At 35.1% G+C, this 16,057-nt stretch overlaps 2 protein-coding genes across 3 annotated transcripts; one reads left to right on the top strand and one right to left on the bottom strand.

The window, feature by feature from the left end:
- Positions 1 to 5,839: 5,839 nt before the first annotated feature.
- Positions 5,840 to 7,669, top strand: LOC126696151 (cytochrome b561 and DOMON domain-containing protein At5g47530-like). The gene is made up of 2 exons (XM_050392935.1): positions 5,840 to 5,848; positions 7,145 to 7,669. Exons 1-2 carry the CDS (start codon positions 5,840 to 5,842, stop codon positions 7,667 to 7,669), a joined length of 534 nt encoding a protein of 177 aa, XP_050248892.1.
- Positions 7,670 to 7,802: 133 nt separating this feature from the next.
- On the bottom strand, positions 7,803 to 14,361 carry LOC126695214 (uncharacterized). 2 transcript variants are annotated; one of them, XM_050391881.1, is made up of 6 exons: positions 14,069 to 14,361; positions 13,796 to 13,867; positions 13,491 to 13,593; positions 10,273 to 10,405; positions 8,897 to 8,935; positions 7,803 to 8,149 (listed from the first exon to the last, which is right to left on the bottom strand). In XM_050391881.1, exons 1-6 carry the CDS (start codon positions 14,250 to 14,252, stop codon positions 8,069 to 8,071), a joined length of 612 nt encoding a protein of 203 aa, XP_050247838.1. In that variant the 5' UTR covers positions 14,253 to 14,361; the 3' UTR covers positions 7,803 to 8,068. The 2 variants fall into 2 exon arrangements, with proteins under 2 accessions (XP_050247838.1, XP_050247839.1); XM_050391882.1 differs by having other exon boundaries at positions 13,491 to 13,578; positions 14,069 to 14,355.
- Between the last annotated feature and the right edge of the window lie 1,696 nt (positions 14,362 to 16,057).

The raw sequence follows: 16,057 nt of genomic DNA, 5'->3' as shown, positions 1-16,057 counted from the left end.
AGGTTGTCTCACTAGCTTTCTATTACTTAACGTTCTGTATTCTTATCTTTTCTTTTTGTTTTGGCTTCATAGACACGCACCTAGCACATGTTGTTCTTGTGAAGAACAAAGTCTAAAGATTTATATATAAATAAATGCCACTCCGACGTTTCAAAAAGACTCTGTCAAAAGCAAAAAACTTGTATTTCATTTCACCTATAAGTTGCCATTAATCCCTTGTCGGTTTATGAAACAATTATGCCCACATTTAGGACTAGGCTTTGTTGTTGAATTGGTGTTGGGTTGGAAAAATGCAGTTACAACATAGGAGAAATGTCAATGAAGAATTCATGATGCTATAATGAAGACAACTCTCATGACTATTCTACTTCAATTCATTAAGTTCACACTGAGATTGCAAAAATTCACAGAAGTTCACACCCCAACCATATTTTACACTTCACTAAACACTTCTATTAAAAAGGAGAAAAACCCTTTTACGCTTTTATCAAAACAGCCGCTAGCTTTTACAAAATCAAGGATCGAATGCTTGTCTAAATTTGATAAAAATTTCTTGTTTCCATTCAAGCTCTTTGGAAAATATTTCAGCAATAAAGCTTATTTGACCCAACAGTTTACTCCAAATCCTCAAACCCTCTTCCCCAGCAGAAAATCATTGTAATCCTAAGCTCCTAGATATTCATCAGTATCCCATGGCATTGACCTCAACACCCATCCTAATAATTTGCATTCTCATCTCTCTAGTCTACATTTCCTCTGCTCAAACTACACCTGTTAAGTTCTAAATGTTTAGAACAATTGGCAAATCGTGAACACAAACTTGTCTAGATATAGATCTTAGAGTCTATAGGTATTATTAGACAATGCTCAAGATGATTCAAGTCAAGATTCAAGAACATACAAGCTGCAGGAAGAAGATTTCATAATCTGTCTGGTTCGATCGATCGAAAGTCGTATCTGCAGAATTTTAATTAAGCCCAAACAGCAGTTCAAGCCCATTTAGGATTAGGGTTTCTAATCTACTTCTCCCAGTATATAAAGGAAACCCTAAGCACGTTTTTATGTGGCTTTTCAAAGAGAAAAGAGTGTGCCTCTTTTGTACTTAGGGTTTTGTTCCTAAAAATCTCTCTTATGTCTTCTATCGTTATTATTCCTTGAAAAATCTCAAGATCCGGTATTGTAGAAGTTGCTGTCTTCTCTAGTCATCAAAGGTGTTGATGATCTAAACCTTCAAGGGTGGTCTTGGAGTGACAAACAGGAGAGTTTGTGTTGCAAAACCTTTGAGTGGGATCTCAAAGTCACAAACGGGGGTGTTTGTGTTTTGCAAAGGCCAAAGAAAGAAGGAGTTCGTGGATTCAGAGCTTGCACGTGGTCGTGTCAGTAAGTTCTATTGGTTGATAGCAATAAGAAGTCGAGCGTGGGGGCTTGTAAGTCTTATTGTATAAATTTCAATTCTTTCTAGTGGATTTGCTTTTTACCTTGAGGATAGTTAGGTTAAATCCTCCCCAGGTTTTTTACCGGTTTGGTTTTCCTGGGTTATCATATCGTTGCGTTATTTATTTTCCGCTGTTTTGCATGATTTGATCTTTTATATTGTGATAACCTAGACTTGTTTAATTGGACTAAGTAACAACTTGGCTAATTACCTAGGTTTACTCAATTGTTTAAGGGGTCTAAAAACTAACAAGTGGTATCAGAGCGGGTTGCTCTTTTGTTTTAGATCTTTTGATCTAAGAGCTGATCCTTGACCCCCTGTTGTCATGGATAATTTGAAGTGTCTTTCTAATGATGTTTTTGCTCATGCTTCTGTTGATTTATTGATGCCTGTGAAACTTTTCGTAAGGAATTATTGAAATCTATTAAAATTGCTAAGAAATTTAAGGAAGAGTTAAAATTGACTAATCTTGAAAAAGAGGAATTGATTGTTAGATTAGAGGAATCTAATAAAAAGAATGAATTTTTGAGAAATCAAATTTCCTCTCAAGATGAGAAGATGAAAAGCTTGGAACAAGAGTTAGTTGAATCTAAAGCTAAAATTGAAAATTTGACTTGTACCAAGTCTGCTGTTGATAACAAAAGTGTTTCTGTTTCTCTTAAGCCTAAAGCTGAAAAAGTTTATATCCCTCCTTTTAAGAGGAATAATAAAGAAGAGGTAGGGGTGTGCAAAAAACCGACGAACCGAAAAAACCGCTTCAAACCGACCGAACCGATGTAAAAATTTCGGTTCAGTTTCGGTTCGGTTCGGTTTCGGTTTTATCATATAAAAAACCGAAATTTCGGTTCGGTTTTCGGTTGCAATTTCTAATAGGCCGAACCGACCAAACCGAACCGAAATATATTAAATAATAATTTGTACAAAATATTTTAACAAAGTACTTGGTATCCTAGCGGCAAGGACACGTGCTTGTCTCCAGTCAGCCCAGGTTCGACCCTTAGTAATGCCTTTTTATTTTTCCTCTCCTTATTACCAAAACTACGTCGTTTTGGGGTTTGCTTTATAACCCTATTAATCCTATTTTCAGCATTTGTCTCTCACGTTTGGGTTTTGTTCTCTCTGACTTCCGTTTTCAACATCAAGAGAGAACATCAAGAAGCAAGAAATGAAAAACCCACACCAAGAACAACATTCAGAGAGAATCAAGAACAAGAATCAAGAAACCCACCCAAAGATCCAGAGAGAAAACATCAACAAACCCCGTTGTCGCCGCTGCCTGGAATCTTCGCCACCTGGGTTCAATCGCCACCGCCTCCTTCGCTGTCGCCGCCTCTCTGGTTTGATTTTTCTGTCTTCGTGGTTTGGGTTTTGTTCTTTGTGGGTTTTTGTTTAGGTTTCAAGGTTTCTGGGTTCGTGGTTTGGGTTTTGTTCTTCGTGTTTGGGTTTCAAGGTTTCTGGGTGTTTGGGTTTTGTTCTTCGTGGTTTGGGTTTTGTTCTTCGTGATTTCTGGGTTTCAAGGTAGAAGGTTGTGAGTTTGGTTTCACAGGTACGCTTCTTCGCCGTTCTCTCTCTTTTTTTTTTTTTGGGTTTTGTGTTTGCTACTTTGCTTGGTGCTTGGTGTTTGTTGGTGTTTGGGTGGTGAGAAAACGTGGGAAAGCAAAGGGATTTTCTGGGTTTGTTAATTTTTTCTGGGTTTGTTTATTTTTTTTGGGTTTGTTAATATTTTCTGGGTTTCTACTTTCTGGGTTTGTTAATTTTTTTTCTTTGTTTGCTTTCTTAGAAAATAAATGATGAGGAAACCGAAAAACCGACCGAAACCGAAATCCAACCGAAACCGACGGATTTCCAATTATTTCAGTCGGTTTCGGTTGAGAATTTCACAAACCGAAAATTTCGGTTTCGGTTGGCCAACACTTAGAAAACCGACCGAAACCGAACCGACACACCCCTAAGAAGAGGCTTATTTTGCTAGGTTAGACAAAGGTAAAAGTTCTGATGTTGACGCTGATGTTTTTAAACCTAAGTCTAAACCTACTGTTAGAGAGCACAATAATTCTATTTTTGTGCCTACTTGTCACCTTTGTGGTGTTGTTGGTCATATTAGACCAAATTGCTCTTTGTTGAGGCAAAAACCAAAATCTGAGACTAGATTTGTTGTTAGGAATACTGATGTTCCTAAATTTGTTCCTGTTTGCCACTTTTGTGGTGTCCATAGTCACATTCGTCCTAATTGTCATAAACTGAAATTTAAGCATTCTATGTTTCAGTCTAGAATTTGTGATGATATTTCTCCTGCCATAAGTTCATATAAATTGTTTCATATTCTTTTGAAAAATTTGAGTTTGTTGGCTTGTGAAAGGAATTTGCAGGATTTCAGTCTCTCTCAGAAGATTGGTGTAATTCCTCAAATACACTCTGCTTCACATAGATCTTCACCTACAAAGCCGAAGACTCGTGCTATATGGGTGAGAAAAAATTCTCTAAGGTGAGTGTTGCTGATTTGTCCTTGATTTAATTCTTTCAATTGTTTGTGGACATGTTTTGTTTTTGTTGTTTTGTTTTTTAGTTTTTTTTTTATAAAAAAAAAAAAAAAAAAATCCAAAAACATTGAAAAAATTTCAAAAAGACAAAAATATTTTATTTTGAGTCTTGTTTTATTTTTCTTGAGGATTACATGAATTATGATATCTCTCTCTTAATTTAGAACATGCTTGACATTGTGGAGAAACTTGAATAGTATGTGTTAAATAAGTACTAAGCTTTTTTTTGTTTTTGTGTGAGTATGTACTAGTTTGTACATGTACTCAAGGGTTAATTAAGAAATTGATATTTATTGTTTGTGTACCCTCTATAACTTAGTTAAGCACTGACATGCATTGCATTTGTATTGTTCATTTAGCATAATGTGTGTTTTTTTGTTTTTGGTCATAAATTTTTTAAAAGCAAAATGATTTTTGTGTTTTGTATTTCACATCTTGGATTTATAATCAAGGATTGGCCATTTTATTTTTACATAACAAGTTTATGTACCTTGTTTAGCTTTGATGAGCTTATTTATTGCACTTGACTAGTTGAAACTTTATAGTGCATGTTGTGTGGGAAAAATGTTTATGGTTTTGATCACTTTGTCTTGATCTTGAAGTCACATGTTTTTTGACTGTCGGACTTGAACCTTTTGAGAAAGACATAAATAACCATCTCACCACTGTTCACTAACCAATCATGAACACCTTAGTGCATATCATAAGATTTTGTACTCAAGAAAGTGTAGCACATGCACAAAAAAAACATAAGGTGTAGCCTCGGTTTAATTGCTTAATGCTTAAAATTGGTATGTACTATTAGGCTTGATGCCAAAATCACATAATTAAAATTGGTGTGTATATTATGAGGCATAAAATCAAGAAATTTATATGGTTGCAAGCTTGTTTTCTAGGAGATGTGGAAGTTATATGATGTAACTCTTTAGGTGATAGTCTCTTTTAAATTCTATGTGATGAATTTTGTAGATTTTGTGATTGATTGCTATTCACATATCACCTCACATGTATCTCAAGTTTTTGCTAATTGCACACACTAAACAAGTTACTCTTTGTTAAACTTAGTACATTATATTGTGTGTGATCTTATTGTGGCCATCCAAGATTAAAAGTTCCTTGATTTTAATGCAAAATGTGTTTAATGTTTGAGTTTTGAGGACAAATTAATTGAAAATCTTGATTTTGGAAGATCTGGGTTGAATTCAAGTGTTTTTGAAAAACTTTTCGTCTCATACTCATACATTTTTTTTATAAAACAATGTGCTTTGAGGAGTGAAGAATTTTCAGTTTTTAAGCATTTGACCAAATTTTTTTTCATGCATCATTTATGTTTAGGATTCACATGAATTGCATTGATTTTTTTTTTGTATCCATCTTGCAGTTTTGCAGTCATCTCTCTCATTGTTTTCACACATAGCATATATACACTTTGCTACATTGGGTACTCAACTTGATTTAAAAATTGATTGATTAATTTTTGAGTTATGTACTTTCTAGTATATGCTATTTTTATGTGTGAATTGTAGAAAATATTTTTCTTAAGAGATATGATGGATAATCAATGTGCAAATATTTTCTCTACTCATGCAACTGTTTATGGGTCACATAGTGCCATGTTTGCATTTTATTGAAAGAGAGAATATTTTTCTTCATGTGTATCCTCAACTTAGTTTTTTTAAACTTGGTTTGTGTCTTTTTTTATCCCTAACCCCTTTATTTTTCCCCAAAACTGTTTTTCCCAAAACTTGTTTTGTTTTTCCTATTTTTATAAGGGGAGAAATTTTTTGTAACCTTTGTGGTTCTTAGGGGGAGTTGTTGCTCTTCATAGGGGGAGTTGTCTCTATTTTCTCTTACTCTGTTGCGTATGTTTTCTGTCTACCTTCTGATTAGGTAGACTTTGTCAATACGTGACAAAAAGGGGGAGACATAGATGACCTGTTTGTTTTGTTTAGGGGGAGAATATAAAAACTTTTTGATATATCTAACTTAGGGGGGGAGTTAGAATTCACTTTTCTTTTTTATATTCTATTTCATATTATTGTTTATATGTCTTTCTTTCCACACATGTGGTGATGTGTTTGTTGAGTGTTTCAGGAAAGACAGTTGCATTCTGATCAAGACCTTCTACCTCTTCTTGCAACTTCTAGGTTAGGAGTCATAGATTGGGATTTGTGATGTAATTAGGCATTTTATTGTATTGGGTTGTTCTTGTATTTGAGCATTTCATTTTGTATGAAAGTTTTGTCACGAATTGCCAAAGGGGGAGTTTGTTAGGTTCTAAATGTTTAGAACAATTGGCAAATCGTGAATACAAACTTGTCTAGATATAGATCTTAGAGTCTATAGGTATTATTAGACAATGCTCAAGATGATTCAAACAAGCTGCAGGAAGAAGATTTCATAATCTGTCTGGTTCGATCGATCAAAAGATAGGCTCGATCGATCGAAAGTCATATCTGCAGAATTTTAATTAAGCTCAAACAGCAGTTCAAGCCCATTTAGGATTAGGGTTTCTAATCTACTTCTCCCAGTATATAAAGGAAACCCTAAGCACATTTTTATGTAACTTTTCAGAGAGAAAAAAATGTGCCTCTTTTGTATTTAGGGTTTTGTTTCTAAAAAACTCTCTTATGTCTTCTACCGTTATTATTCCTTGAAGAATCTCAAGATTCGGTATTGTAGAAGTTGCTGCCTTCTCTAGTCATCAAAGGTGTTGATGATCTAAACCTTCAAGGGTGGTCTTGGAGTGACAAACAGGAGAGTTTGTGTTGCAAAACCTTTGAGTGGGATCTCAAAGTCACAAACGGGGGTGTTTGTGTTCTGCAAAGGCCAAAGAAAGAAGGAGTCCGTGGATTCAGAGCTTGCACGTGGTCGTGTCAATAAGTTCTACTAGTTGGTAGTAATAAGAAGTCGAGCGTGGGAGCTTGTAAGTCTTATTGTATGAACTTCGATTCTTTCTAGTGGATTTGCTTTTTACCTTGAGGATAGCTAGATTAAATCCTCCCTAAATTTTTTACCGGTTTGGTTTTCCTGGGTTATCATATCGTTGCGTTATTTATTTTCCGCTGCTTTGCATGATTTGATCTTTTATATTGTGATAACCTAGACTTGTTTAATTGAACTAAGTAACAACTTGGCTAATTACCTAGGTTTAATCAATTGTTTAAAGGGTCTAAAAACTAACAACACCTTTTCAACTAACCAAGTATTCAATTCCTGCATTGACCTTCCAGTATTACAGAGCCATATGCACTGGAACTACATTCCATCCACCAAAAGCATTCAGATTGCTTACAGAGCAACTCAAACTTCTACAGGATGGATTGCATGGGCAATCAATCCAACTGGAACAAGCATGATTGGATCGCAGGCTGTTGTTGCTTTTCTCAATGCTAATGGGACTATGACAGCTTATACAACACCAATAACCAGTTACAACCCTTCAATGAAACAAGCAGCTCTTTGCTTTCGGGTTTCAAACATCTCAGCAACATATGCCAAAAATGAAATGACTATTTTTGGTGTTGTGGGCCCACTAAACAATGGAACAACTGTTAATCACGTCTGGCAAGCTGGAAGTTCAGTTATAAACAATATCCCTCAGATGCATCCAACATCAGGCCCCAACATTCAATCGGTAGGTATTCTAGATTTTCTTTCGCTGTCCTCAAGTTTGCCTCCTTCAAAACTTTAATTTTGCTATGAATATGCTTACCAACATTACATGTTTTCACATGATCATTAATGTAGACTCTGCAGCTATAAGAATTTTCAGTGACGTCTACTTTAATGTAACTAGCTCCATTCTACTACATCACACCATCAACTACTTGCAAATATTCTTATCCATGGATGTTCCACATTTTGCAAAGATTTTTACAAGCTCAGTTTATCCAATAAACTTACTTGGTCTATACAAAAAAGAATGAAAGGGCCAAAAGATCAGGAATTACAAATCTAGCAAAAATAATCTATCAAAATATCTTTCTTCTTTAGTTCATAACCCCTACATTCAAGTGAACTTCCGTCTCATGAGATGACATCCTAAAACCATAGTTAATCCAATATACTTGCTTGGTCTACACAGATAAAGTTATGCATGAGTAACTACATTACCCAGCAAATGCAGGAGCTCCTCATGCTTGGGCTTTGTTACTTGTAACTCCAAAGTCACCTGTCAAATAAGGAACAATATACGCTAAGTGGCAGGATTATGAAGAGGACAGTTGAAGCTATATTCCGCCAATGTAAAATTTTGCTATCTTGGATGGTTATGAAAAATAAGGCAACTAGTTCAGCAAAAACTTACAACTCAACCTGTTCATAATTATAGAAGTTTTATTCCCCATTAGAACAATGAAAAGAACATAACTAACCACATAGATCCAGTTCAATATTTGACAACTTTCCCGGTAACTGTCAATCAACCAGTTTGGACAATTTGTTTTCCCGTAGAATTTTCCTTAATAGTTTTCCTCTTCATCTAGATGTATAATTTGATAAAAATTAAATGCCAAAATAATCCAATTAAGCTGATTTCATCTGATTAGATAGATCCAACCCATTAGATAACAGGATCCTGAACTATTTACCAAACTAACATGTCATAAAATTACTAAGAATTATATACTAAACGGGCTGAAGCAGCCAAATAATCTGTAAGCTCAACTTTGTAGAAATTCCATTGTTACCAGGCCTGCACCATTACAAGGTTGATGCTGGGGGAAGAATATTTCCTTACATTAATATCAAGAATCAAGAAGCTTCTATTTCTTCATAAGCCAATGAAAAAAAATGCATGCATAAACACTTGGTGATATAAATGATCTGGCTGTAGTCTATTTAACTTCTTTATAAGCCAATGCAATTACACAACTGCACAGCTATGTGTACTGGTGTTTGTAAGGATCGAAAATCTTACCTCTTTAAAGATTTCACTATAAGAAGCCTCTTCGAATCCCTACACCAATCACAATTGAGTTTAGTTAAGGACAAAGCGTAAATGAAAATGTCATCTGTCGTGCACACAAACAAGAAAAGTGTTGGGGGTGAGGAGGGATAAAATGCAGACCATGTAAGTACATATGGGTGTTTAAAAAAAATAATTTAAAAAAAAAAAAAAAAACCTATCAGAATTTTTGGTTTTGGCCTTTTTTTGGGTATTGGTTCTAATAATCCGTTTTTGGTATCATTACTGTAATTCTTTATGCCACCACCAACTGAAATATATGTAATTTTATAACCATAGCACTTATATCCTCAATAATTATCTCATGCATGGGATATATGCATCCTCCCTACAAAGTGAGAGGGAAGACAATATATCCCATTCATGAGTACCTTCTCCTATATTTCAGTGGTTCTGTCACCAGTATCCTAATCAAGAGTCCTTGGTTTGACCCCCCACACAGGTGCCAGCATAGACCTTATATATTAACATTCCAAAACCTTAATCTTACTTCTAATTTCTCCTAGCATCACAACCCTTCCCCCCCCCCCCCCCCCCAAACATGGATGTTAAGCCCCTCTCTCTCTCACTCTCATATGAACGTCAAGGGAGTACAATGAACCCAATTTCTTTTTTTCTTTTTTTTGATAAGTAAGAAGAGAATATTATTAATAAAAGAAAAGCAAGAGAAACACAAAGAGTTCACGGTAGTGAACAAAGGAAAAAAAGGAACAAAAAGACAAATTTCATATTAAATAGAGTACAATAAGCCAACATGGACGTTACTTCAAGTATGAAATCAGGGGTTTGAGAATTGTAATGATAGGTCTTGGGCTTCTGCTTCTCTATGGGATGTTAGCTTTGGCTCAAGGTAACATACATTACTCTGACTTTGGTTTACCCCCCCCCCCCCCCCCCCCTCCTCCTCTCTCTCTCTCTCTCTCTCTCTCTCTCTCTCTCTCTCTCTCTCTCTATTTTGTATCATGCTCAGGTTTTGACTCTTTTTGTTTTTTTTTCTTTTTTCTTTTTTCTTTTTTCCCTATTTCAGTGGTAGTGGTGGCAGTTGATATGAGTGAAAACTATCTTCTTTCGAACCAACTGAAGTACAGTCATCCCGGTCCGGTTGTCCTTCCCAACAGTTCAATGTTGTTCCCAAATATTGCAAAACCAACAGCTCTGGTCCAGTGCAAAAAATGCTCTCAACACCAAACCGATATCAACCCTAAATACATGTTTACCAATTCATATGTAGGCAAGAACCAGGGAAATTTTGTTCAAACGAATGACCAGCATTGCATGAATGTGTAGATATAAAATTAAAAGCATGCTTCAAAGAGAGAGAGAAAGACCAATTTCCGGAACAAGGTAAGAGATGCTCCATTTGATTCCCCAATTTTAGCGCGGAAGATGTGTATCCCTAAGCTCTCAACTGCAAAGGCCATCATTAACAAGACAGACTCCTTTCCAAGTCCTTTCCCACGACTATGCTAGCAAGAGCAAAATGATAAGATATAAGCTTGAGAACAATATTATAGTATAGGAAAAGTAATTAAGCTTTTTCCCCTGTTTTGAATAGGTAAAGGAGTTTATAAAGTTCACAGCCAATCCAAAAGAAAATTGAGCAAGATGAAGGATAGCATTCATTTCAGTCAAAACATTCAAAATGGAGTGTCAATAATCAGACTATCCTAATGCACTGGCCACAGATTAATTGACAAATATATTTTAAAGTAGCTGAGTTGTTAAATCACTAGTTGATGATCTGGTCTGGGTTAATGTAGAAGGGTCAATCCAAAACACAAATTTGAAGTGATGATATTTTGGAGCCAGCCAATGGCCCAAAAGGCTAATATGGCAAATTCTGCTTCCCCATCTATAGCTGTATCTGCTATGATCATAAGACTGGATCTAAATATACTTGGATGACATTTGTGTTTCTAAAACCTTGAGAATTTGACTTGCAAAGACAAGATAATAACTACAATCATGATTATTAAATCTCTAACACAAATAGTGATAATAACTGAAGGGAAGTTAAGGACTATAAAAATGTCCTCACACCAACCTCCCTTGAGGAATTAAGAAACAACACGCCCTCCAACTATTAGAGAACTGACATTCAACATTAAAACCAATGTTTGACCTAACTTTGTCAGGACATTAGATTTTTTTTTTTTTTAGGGGGTGGGGGGACAAACTTGCCCTTGGTTAAAGTAAGGGTTCTATCTTACCTTTACCTTATTAATGAAATCACCATTTTGCCCTTCAATAATTGCAACCAATTATAAAATCACTAGCATCCTTGACATGTGATAAAAGGGCTGAATTGAGTTTCCTTTCTTTTCTTTGTTTCTTAAAATCATGATGACAGTGGAACATCTTTTTCTCTAGTGGGATTAAACATTTTAGGAATTACAAATTTAATAATGGGAACCATCATTGCAAGTGACGCATCCTTACTTTTTATGAACATGTTGAAGTATTGGAAAAAGCTTCTCCATCTCTTTCATCTCTTCTTTCATGATGATATCTTCTTTTGTTTTAGCTTTAGCTTGTTATAGAAAAAAATGTGTGGCTTGCTAAGATGTATTTGGCACAACAATAGTTGAATAGTAGCTGGTTTTTCGAATTATTTTTCCGCATTCGAGAGTTTCAAAACTTTCCTCCATTAAACTTTCAAATCACTAGTTTTGACTCATCTTCAAGTTGTCTAGGCGCTTCAGCTAGCTCATTAGGTTCTTTTGCTTGTTTTCCAGCTGTCTAGGATTTTTTGAATATTGTCTGACTCTTGAACTTGCCATTTAGAGTCTTCTACTTGCTCCTCTAGCTGTTCTACCATCCTAGAAAGTTATTCTGATTTGTCAGCATCCTGTTGTGGCTTTCCAACTTCCTTTTGTGGCACTTTAGCTGTTCTACCATTCTAGCAAGTCAATCCACTTGTATATTATCTCCCATGGTGAGGATACATCATGGCAAAACCTGCTCTAATACCAAACTGACGCAATACAAACATTTAAGTGGGCTTTGATACCAAACTGATACAGGATAGAGGACTTAATAGGCTCTGCTACCAATTTTGATGTAGAATCTTTAGGAATCACCACTGTTCTTGATGAGATCTTGAAGGTTTCTTGAATACACTTTGATGTCTAAGGGTTTAGGTAGGGCTAGACTTAGGTAATAAAAAGATTGGATTTTGAAGAAATTTGATGGCTTCTTAGGGTTAAAACAATGAATAGAATTAAAAGCAAAGAAATATAAACCCTAGGCAATCACACACTCATAGCTTAAAATATATTGCTCGAATTTTATTAAATTCAAGAACTCTATGAGTCTTATTGACTACAAAAAAGACTTTATACAGGCTATTTCTAAACCTTTTTCTGGTCGAAAGACTAGGAGACTTAAATAACCTATTACTACAAAGATTAGGATCTTAATAACAAAGGAAACAAACCAAATATTAAAAAAAGAAGACTCAAAACTTTGAATAATACTCATGGTCCTTTCCTACAGCCAATGACAGACAGCGAGTTCCAGAAAATCTGAAAATTACCAGATTGCTCTCATTCTAGTTAAGCTTAATGTCTGTTTGTGTCCAGCTTACTTGCTAGCTTTTAGCTTTTAGCTTTTATGTACAGCTTTTTAAAACCTTTTTCTCACTTTTTCAAGGTACAAGTATGCTTTAACACACTTTCAGCAAAAAGCTAAATAAGCTAATGCCAAATGCACACTTATAATTAAGACTGAACCAACAACTTTTTAAGTGCATAGTGGGGTTGAAATAGAAGAGAGAGAATCCTAGGAGTAAGAATAGTTTAAGGGTTAGATTTAATCATAGTTCAGAGTAAAGTTAGTTTGAGTAGGAATCATTTTTTGAACTATTCTGCTTAAGTAAGTAATGGCATCAGAGTGAAAGGACTTATCTATTAACTTCATCACAAACCTCAAGGGGTTGTGTACTATTTTTCAATAGTTTCAAGGCAGTGTCATTTCTTGAAACCTCAAGGGAGGTTGGTGTAATTTACCCCCCACCCCTCCCTTTTTTTCTGTAATAAGTAGAATAGGATGTGTGAATGAAGTTCATATAACCATATGCATATGAAATCCATATGCATAACCCCAAGCTCATCACGAAAAACACACACACTAACTACATTTATATGAAGTTCGTGTATATAAGCACACTCCACTAGCTGCATTCCTCAATTCATTATATGCATATATTATATTCACAGCTTCCCTTTTGTAAAATTGAATATGAAGCAAAAACAATAAGGAAAATGAATGAAACCCAAATCCCAGCAAAAGCAGTGTTAATATGCATATAAATGAAATCAAAAATAATGAAAAGAGGCATTTGGCAATCACACAATCCTCCACCACTAAATGAAAATCTGTTTATCATCAGAATTTTTGTTAACTTATGTTAATTGGTAAGTTACACACACCTGATGGGTCTTGAGCCCACAACCTCAGCCTCCACCTAAAACTTATAAGTGGAGGAGGTGACAGTAGAGCTAGAGCTCATTTGAAAGTTTATCCCCAAAAGTAAGGGTAAGTGTACCTTTTGGGTTCAGCTATCATTATCTCAATCTCTGCCATATTGGGATCATCGAAGTTGTTCATGTATAAGTTCACATCACCGACCATGGCTGGAAAAGGGCATGCTGTCAATCCCTTATAATAGATTAATAGAGACTATCATGGAAACAAGCTACATAGAGTTCAAGTGGATTTTACTATATTTGTACATGGGAAGCTAAATTAATTCTCTTTATTTAAAAAGACCTTGTATCCTGCAGATTTTTTTATTTTTTTCCGGACCGCAATTTTCTCAGCAAACGAACTACGGGTAATTGATTAACTGACCTTCAACATGGGGATCTCCATGAATGAACTCTCCAACAACCATCTCCCTATCCAATACAATGAAAGTCTGCTCTGCAAAACCCACCTCCAATATTAGTTGGTGCCACAAGCAGATACATATATGCATGTACAATCAAAACTGAACAAACCCAGCTGAAAAATTTAGAAAACCCATATCCAAAACCTTAATCATTCATCAAAAAATTGAGTCGGTGCACAGAAAGATCAAATATGACACACACACAAAGGGGGAGAGAGAGAGAGAGAGAGAACTGTTAGGGTCTTGGGTCCAGGTGAGCTGCATCTCGAACTCCTGTTGAAGGGTGAGGGGCTCAGAGGCAGTGGCTTGAAGGAGAGCCCGGTGTTGCATCCACTCATGGTACTTTGGTACGTGTGCCTCCATGTACGGTACCATTATCACCTTCTTTCCTTCCAAACTCACTCTCTTTTTCTCCATTTTTTTTTCTTGTTATCTAACACTCCCCCACACTGACTGCTCTCTCTGTCTAACTCTTTGTCTCGCACACAGATTTATCTGAACGCCAATCTTCACTCTGTTGCCTCTTCGCTACTGTTTTGTTCTCCCCAAAACGACTGCCGTTTCAGAACGACGCTACCTTTTTAACACTTTCTTTTCCTTTTCCTTTTTTAAATACGGGAGTTTCGAACCAACCAACTTAAGTGACTATTTGATAACATTGTTCTAGTAATATTATTTAAATATTATGAAAATACATATAGGTGAAAAAATATTGTAGAAATACGTGTTCTGTTGTTTAAACAACGAAAATTGATGTTTAAACAACACAACCAAACCGGCCCTTAAGTCTAAGAAGAGGTAAATGAGTAACGGTTTAGGTTCCAAATTGGGTTTATGACCAAGTTTGTCACTTTTAAAAAGGCTGGAATTAGTTCAAACCTCAAAGGTATTAACTATATCTTACCCTTTTTTTTAACTCTAGTTATGTTTGGTTTGACAAAATATTTTTGGACCAAAAAATAATTTCAAATGAAAATATTTTCAAGTATTTGATTGTGTTTAGGAAAATGATGTGGAAAACCGGCGATTGACAACCAATGGTGGCGGAGGTTTGGACTAATGTCAGCCAAATCCAAAACTAATCAACTTGGTCCCAAATCACAATGAGAGAGATGAGAAAAATAAGTAACGATTTAAGATCCAAGTTGAGTTTAGGACTAAGTTTGTCAAATTTAAAAAGTTTTGGACTTAATTAGCATTAGTTAAAATCTCAAGGGTGTTAACTGTATTTTACCCTCTCTTTTTTACTCTAGCTATGGTTGGTTTGACAGAAAATATTTTTGGACCACAAACTAATTTCAAGTGAAAAATTTTCAAGTATTTGGTTACATTATATTCCCGAAAATATTTTCAAGCATTTGGTTGTGTTGAGGAAAATGCTACAGAAAACCGACGGACAACCAATGGTTGTGAAGACCCGCAACTAGCGGTGGCGGAGTCTAGCAATAGCGGTGGTTGGCAACTTGAGATTAGAGACATTAATTAGTAGGGGTGGTGATTGGGTGGCTGACAGTGGTGGGTAGAAGTTTTGTTGATGAGTTTTGGGTGATGCGGAAAAAGTTTTATAAAATATAAAAGCATAAATCAATTTTCGTCATAAATGCAATTATTTTACAATCAACCGGATTGACTTACATTTTTAGTCGCCCCAAACACCCACAAATGCTTAAAATATTTTCCTAAAATCAATTTTCGTCAAACCAAACACTTTTCAAACTTTAGAAAAATTATTATAGAACAAAGTTTGCCTACAAAGTAAGTCCCACTAAAAAATTATCATATTTACATATTTTAAAAATCTACTCGTTAGATTGCATATTATTTATGTTCTCAACATGCATGTCCAATTTCATTCAAATTAGATATTATTTATTATTTGATCCATAAACTTATTTTTATGCATAATTTAAGAGTTTGTTTGGAATCTGTTTATTTTGTTGAAACTGAAAACTTTTTGCTAAAAGTACTGTAAATAAAGGTAAAAGTTAGCTAAAATAATACAGTGAGACCCATGAATAGTACCAAAAAATGTAGTGGAACCCATGAATAGTAGTAAAAATAAGCTAAATAATAAAATAAACTGGCTTTTTAATTTTGAGCCAAATGCACCCTAAGACTAAAAACTTGAAAACAAAACATTTGATTAATGACATAAATATAGATTTTTTATTTTTTTTGAAATTTTACAAACATAGAAGATTTAATAAGAAAGTGCAATCTAA

Source organism: Quercus robur, chromosome 8, assembly GCF_932294415.1.
Source record: "Quercus robur chromosome 8, dhQueRobu3.1, whole genome shotgun sequence".
NCBI lineage: Eukaryota > Viridiplantae > Streptophyta > Magnoliopsida > Fagales > Fagaceae > Quercus > Quercus robur.
The sequence above is the reverse complement of the archived record's forward strand: the minus strand, read 5'-3'. Positions and strand labels throughout refer to the sequence as shown.